A 6,865-nucleotide genomic window follows, 5' to 3' on the forward strand; every position below is an offset into this window, starting at 1 on the left:
TAATTAATTTTGAATTTTGCCTGCACAGAAATGTTAGAAAGGGTGCCTCCCATCCGCCTGAACGAAGCTGTAGATACCAATACTGTGCAGCCACCGTGTGGCATGAACTCCAGCAGACAGCCCCGGGAGGAGCCCCGGCCAGGTGCCCATACCTTGAGCTTGTTTGTGGGTCAGCACAGCTTCTGTCCGCTGCACATGTCTCTTCAGCAGCTGAGAGCTTCCAATCTGACTGGACTTCTGGGCAGAGGTCACCGCGGTCACTTTGGTCTTGGGACTGGAGGTGGGGCTGCTGGACACACTGGAGAGATCCTGAGTAAGGTGAGAAGGCCAAGAGATGAGCCAATGTTATTAGGATCTGACCACGGGTCAGCACGTCCCTCTGGAATTCCCCTTGTAGGAACTCACAGGCCCATGGCACTAACAAGACAGAGGCATCCCCAGGAAGTTAAGGAACCAACTCTGTGGTGCTGATTCCCCAGCAAAAGTAATCCTCCCTGCTCATACTACCTCTGAGCCTGAGGGTGAGCCGGGCAGCTTGGCAGCTGGGGAGGCAGGTCGACTGCCCCGCTCAGGGACTTCAAAGGCCAAGTCTCTGCGGGCCACATCGCGGGGCTTCTTCTTCTTCTCAGCATCCTGATCCCGAGGTTCAGAGCCCATGTGACCCTCAGCACGAGTGAGCACCCCAGTCAGAAAGTCCACAATCTCATCCTAGTGTAGAGAGGAGCCAACCAAGGCCTTTTAGTCCTCATCTGGAGAATGTGAACCTCTCATATACTTACCAACTAAAATAGATTCTCCCTCAGCTCTGGCATCCAGATGTGCCAGTCCTTCCCCACTCAAACAAGGCCTGGCGCAAATCCCAGGCTTCTGAGCAACTGTGGTTTGAGAAGACCAGCAAGTGCCTCTATCAGGGGGAGCTCCGGGGTGATCACATTCCACTACTTTTCCAACACTCTCCCTCCTGATGCTTTGCTCACATTAATTCACCACTCTCATTTTTCTTTGCTTTGCTTATGACTGAGACCTACCAGAGGCCCCAGTGGAGGCGTTCAGAGCCAAAGAGGCCACTACTAATAAGACCAAACCTACAAGGCTACAGAAAGGCAAGCCTAGCTGAGAAACGCACACAAAACAACTGTTTACCTGAATACATCTGTCCACCATGCTCTGAGTCAACCCTTCTGATTTCTTCTTTGCTTTGCTTATTCTAAGAAACAAAATGGATGACATGTTTACTTCTTAATTCCATGGCATCCTAGGAAAACAAGAAAGTATTTCTTTTCTGGGCTATTTTCTAGCCCCAGGAAGGCCGTGTTGGCCTTAGGTAATGCAACCTCTCTGAACCTGTTTCTATGTCTGCAAAATGGGGAATCCTAACATCTCATTCATGAAGTTGTGGGGATTAAACAAAATAACATATGTAAAGAAACCAAGCACAGTGCCCAGGACAGTCCGCTCCAGAATTCCTATACCTATAGCTTAATAGATCAACCCTATCCAGAACCCGGGAGGCGGAGGTTGCAGTGAGCTGAGATTGCACCACTGCACTCCAGCCTAGGCGACAGAGCCAGGCGCCACCTCAAAAAACAAAAAACGAACAAACAAACAAAAAAAGCTCAAGGTCATGAAAGACAAAGATGGAGGAACTCTAGCAAATTAAAGGAGACCGAGGAGACATGGCAACTAAATCCAAGTGTGATCCTGGGCTGGATGCTGGACCAGAAAAATGACATTAGGGAAACAACTGATGAAACATGAGTCTGTAGATTATAGTGTCATGTCGATGTTAATTTCTTGATTTGGGCTATGTAAGATGTTTAACATTTAGAAATCAGGTGAAGGGTATATGGGAATTTTTTTGTACTAGTGTTATAACTTTTTATAAATCTGAAATTTCAAATATTAAAAAAGATTTTTTTAATGCTGTCTTTTTTTTTTTTTTTTTTTGAGACGGAGTCTTGCACTGTTGCCCAGGCTGGAGCGCAGTGGTGTAATCTTGGCTCACTGCAAGGTCCGCCTCCCAGGTTCACGCCATTCTCCTGCCTCAGCCTCCCGAGAAGCTGGGACTACAGGCGCCCACCACCATGCCTGGCTAATTTTTTGTATTTTTAGTAGAGACAGGGTTTCACCGTGTTAGCCAGGATGGTCGCGATCTCCTTTCCGCCCTCCGTGGCCTCCCAAAGTGCTGGGATTACAGGCATGGGCCACCACATCTGGCTAATGCTGTCTTTTAAGTGAACCAGACTGGTCTGTAGTTACATTGCCAGCTTACAGGCATATCTCTAACACTGTAACACAGCTCTCTTGCAGCTCTAGGAAAATCTACCCACCTGAGATTGTCATCAGCTCCCCCAACCACCACCAAGCTGTTCTCAGCTCGAATCTTCTCCCGGAAGTCCTCCATGGCTTCAGGGTGACATTGAAGGGAATTCTGACCAATGACAAAGAGGACCGGAGTCTTCATATCCAAGAGGGGATCATCTACATCCTAAAACAGGTATAGGTTTTAGAATTGGCTTCTTCATATTCACAAAGCACTGACCCGGAAACTCCACTAAGGAGGATCAGCTGTGCAACTGCAGTCGCCCTCAGCATCAGCTTGGACAAGGTACGCATACTCACACTCCCGCTGCCAATGACCCAGCACTCAGCTTTATCACATTCTTACCCCTCTGGGGCCATCCACGGTAAGCAGAGGAAACCCAAGGCAGACAACTGCGGTGACATACTCCATCACTGACACCTGTAAATAACATAACAGTTTGTCTAAAGGTCAACTGAGTTCATGGCACCTCAGCCAACCCAGAATCCAGGAGTGGTCCAGACCCACCAGAGTCTCACCTCTTCCTCCCCTGTCCTAATATCCAGGTGCATCCTCTGCCACAACGGCAGCAGTAAGAGCACAAGACACAAGGTATGTCATTCCATAAGCAGCCACTACCTAGAGAACTGGGGCCCCAATAGGACCCCAGCAGGTGGCTGAACCATAGGATAGAAGGTTCAATATTCCTACCCTGTCAACTCCCTCAACTAGAGCCCTCCTGCTCCATTTGTCTCCACAAATAGTAAATATAGTCAAGAGAACACAATGTTGCCACTCACCCTTAAATGAAAAAAAAAATTCTCGGCCGGGCGCAGTGGCTCAAGCCTGTAATCCCAGCACTTTGGGAGGCCGAGACGGGCGGATCACGAGGTCAGGAGATCAAGGCCATCCTGGCTAACACGGTGAAACCCCGTCTCTACTAAAAAATACAAAAAAAAAAAACTAGCCGGGCGAGGTGGCGGCGCCTGTAGTCCCAGCTACTCGGGAGGCTGAGGCAGGAGAATGGCGTAAACCCGGGAGACGGAGCTTGCAGTGAGCTGAGATCCGGCCACTGCACTCCAGCCTGGGCCACAGAGTGAGACTCCGTCTCAAAACAAAACAAAAAAAAAAAAAAAGAAAAAAAAATTCTCTCTATTGAACTTAATGGATAGTTAGTTGCCAGACAGCCCAGATTTCTTGGAGCAACTGCTAAGGCTCACCACCCTGGGAGCAGGGACTATGGGGACCTTCTTCCTCTCATAGCTATCCCTTGATTGGACTGCATGAAGCAAAATTAAGGCTTTGGACACCTGAGGGACACTTACACCAACTGACAGACACACAAATGTACGTAAAATACAAAAAAATTCCTTGATGTCTTGGAAAGGGACTGAAATGAACACAGCATCAAATTCGAGAGCTATTAATATTTGCCAGCTACAATTCTTGTTGTTTTTTAGGTGGGAGAACAGTATGGTACTTATGTTCAGAGAAAAAAGGGATCCTTTTATTTTTTCCACAGATATATGCCTGTGTGTGTGTGTGTGTGTGTGTAAATGCTATGATATTTGGGATTTTCTTCAAAACAATCTGGGGGAGAAAGAAAATGAGTAGGGTGAGATGAAACATGCCCAACCAAGAGTTGATCACTGGTAAAGCTGGGTGAGGATCCTGGGGGTTTATTATACTATACCTGCTTTTGTTTCTGCTTAAAGTTTTCCTAAATAAATTAAAAATTGTTTTAATAAAATTTGTCCTCTACAGTTTAAAATGCAATTACACAGGTAAAGTATCTAGCGCAGAGCCTGAAACATAGTAAAGGACTCAATGGTAGCTATCATTAGTGGTATTCCATCCCAGAACAACCTCCAAATAAGACAGAAATTACTTACATGACAGGCCACCAAAGCTCCTGTGTTCCAGCCAATCAAGATAATGGGTTTGTGTGGGAAATGGCTGTGAATCTTCATGGGAAGAGAAAGAAGACAGTAAGACAGGAGGCCAAAGATGGGTGCAGAACAACCCCAGAATGCTGGGTATGCCACAATGCACTGAAACAGGGGCATTCTCACCTCCAGCACTTTGCTTCTCACTGCCCCAATCATATGCTCAAGACACTGTAGAACTCCTACCCCACTGCCATTGTTCAGCAGATGGGTGGCTACAGGGATGACCTGAAGGAAAGAAGTAGCCCCCACACCAGCAGAGGTAAGTTTCAAATCTTTCAATTCTGTTTAACCTACCCCAAACCCTTTCAACCTTGGAATTCCACACGAAAGAAGGGTCAGAGGAGGCTCCACATTCAAGTTATCCATTTTGACTTCCCTCCCACATATTCTTCTCCTCAATTCTCCAAGCCTATATTCCCTGCCAGGAGGGAGTTCCTCTTGCCCCTACACATACCTTGCCTAAGCAGGAGAGCTGAGACTGCCAGAAGCGGTGGCGGCGTGAAGCGGGAAACACAGAGCTGGAGGGACCCGAGGAGGCGATGAGAATCAGGGGAGAGCCAGGGAGTTTGCTCTAAAGAGGAAGAATCCCACCCAAAAACCAGTGAGTGAGAAGTTTTCTTTATGAAATGCCAAGTATCACAATACCTTTCTCATCCCAACCAATGCTCCTTTGCTTGTGAAATATGTTAAGCACTATACAAAATAAATTACTAGTAATAGTTAAAGAAGCCGGTCAGCCGCACTGGCTCACACCTGTAATCCCAGCACTCTGGGAGGCTGAGGCAGGCGGATCACCTGAGGTTAGGAGTTTGAGACCAGCCTGGCCAACATGGTGAAATCCTGTCATTACTGAAAACACAAAAATCAGCCAGGCATGGTGGTGCATGCCTGTAATCTCAGCTACTCAGGAAGCTGAGGCGGGAGAATTGCCTGAACCTGGGAGGCGGAGGTTGCAATAAGCCAAGATCATGCCACTGCACTCCAGCCTGGGCAACAGAGCAAGATTCTGTCTCAAAAAATATTAACAACAAAAAACAGTTAAAGAAGCCATTTATCCTCCTGCCAAGGTTCTAAGGCTTGAGTCTAAAATTTGTATGTGCCATTGTTAAGTCCTGAGCCATCCAACTTACTGGTTTGTTATGAGAAAGCACACCCACAGCAGGGTCCCAGGGCCTCTTCAGTAGGAGAGACAAGGCCTCAGCTCCTGCAGCCCCAGTCTTCGTGTTGGATGACACAAGCATCCGGTCAATCAAGGTTGGGATCTACAAAGAAGAAAGAGCAAAGCTGATTCCAGTGTAAAGCAGGAGACCTTCCACCACCAGCAATCAAGCAGAAGAGCACGGCCCCACTCTAAGCCAGACAGACTTCAACTAAGCCTCTAAAAACCTCCTCAGGAGCAGCAGTATATGTAAACAAACGGGTGAAAAGTATGCTCCCACCATGAAAAGTGAATGGGTACAATCCTTTGGAAAGCAGTCTGGATATGTAGCAAGGGACTTAAATGTACTCCCATCCCTTTTCCAAATGTTTCTACTTCTGAGAACCTTTCCAAAGAAAACGTATCAGAAACAAAAAACACACACAAAAAGATAAGGAGAGTTATGCACAGAGACAAATTAACTATGAACAATAATAAAGTAAAAACAATTTAATATATGTATGTATACGTAAGGGAGTAGTTTAGTCAACTATCTACCTAATTGGATATTAACAATTATTTTCAAATATTTACAAGAATTTATTTATTTATTTATTTATTGAGACAAAGTCTTGCTCTGTCGCCCAGGCTAGAGTGCAGTGGCCTGATCTTGGCTCACTGCCACCTCTCCCTCCTGGGTTTAAGCAATTTCTTGTTTCTCAGCCTCCCAAGTAGCTGAGATTACAGGCGTGTACCACCATACCCAGTTAATTTTTTGTATTTCTAGTAGAGATGGAGTTTCACCATATTGGTCAGGCTGGTCTTGAACTCCTGACCTCAAATGATCCACCCGCCTCAGCCTCCTAAAGTGCTGGAATTACAGGTGTCAGCCACTGAGCTGACAAGAATACATAATAACATACAGAAATAATTTTGCCAAAATGTTACAGGTAAAATAGAAAATATAAAAATTATCTCTACTCAAAGCTGGGCTCAGTGGCTCATGCCTGTAATCCCAGCACTTTTAGAAGCCAAGGTGGGCAGATCACTTGAGGTCAGGAGTTCGAGATAAGCCTGGCCAACATTGTGAAACCCTGTCTCCACTAAAAATACAAAAATTAGCCGGGCGTGGAGGCACACACCAGTAATCCGAGCTACTCGGGAAGCTGAGGTACGAGAATCACTTGAACCCAGGAGGTGGAGGTTGTGGTGAGCTGAGATCACGACACTGCACTCCGGCCTGGGCTGCAGAGTGAGACAGTCTCAAAAAAAAAAAAAAAAAAGAAAAGAAAAAAGAGAAAAATTATCTCTACTCAGAAAAAAAGACTATAAGAAAATATGCTGCACACCTGTAGTACCAGCTACCCAGGAGGCTGAGACACAAGAATCACTTAAATCACTTGGCAGAGGTTGCAGTGAGCCAAGAGCACGCCACTGCACTCCAGCCTGGGCAACAGAGGAAGACTGTCTCAAAAA

The 6,865-nt window shown here is 46.3% G+C and overlaps 1 protein-coding gene across 17 annotated transcripts in view; it reads right to left on the bottom strand.

Moving 5' to 3' along the window:
- KANSL3 (KAT8 regulatory NSL complex subunit 3) overlaps positions 1-6,865 on the bottom strand; it is a 59,548-nt gene that overhangs the window by 25,338 nt on the left and 27,345 nt on the right. For all 17 annotated transcript variants that reach the window (XR_001883059.1, XR_001883058.1, XR_001883057.1 and 14 more), the window contains 9 exons: positions 5,382-5,513; positions 4,706-4,822; positions 4,375-4,476; positions 4,195-4,266; positions 2,669-2,743; positions 2,331-2,488; positions 1,144-1,207; positions 508-708; positions 153-309 (listed from right to left, as the gene is read on the bottom strand). Coding sequence is in view for 11 of the 17 variants with exons in the window: in XM_017860488.1 (XP_017715977.1) it covers positions 153-309; positions 508-708; positions 1,144-1,207; positions 2,331-2,488; positions 2,669-2,743; positions 4,195-4,266; positions 4,375-4,476; positions 4,706-4,822; positions 5,382-5,513 (1,078 nt within the window). In the remaining 6 variants the exon portion in view is untranslated. The remainder of the gene's footprint in view (positions 1-152; positions 310-507; positions 709-1,143; positions 1,208-2,330; positions 2,489-2,668; positions 2,744-4,194; positions 4,267-4,374; positions 4,477-4,705; positions 4,823-5,381; positions 5,514-6,865) is intronic.

Source organism: Rhinopithecus bieti, unplaced genomic scaffold (genome assembly GCF_001698545.2).
Source record: "Rhinopithecus bieti isolate Rb0 unplaced genomic scaffold, ASM169854v2 scaffold_54331, whole genome shotgun sequence".
NCBI classification, from domain to species: Eukaryota; Metazoa; Chordata; class Mammalia; order Primates; family Cercopithecidae; genus Rhinopithecus; species Rhinopithecus bieti.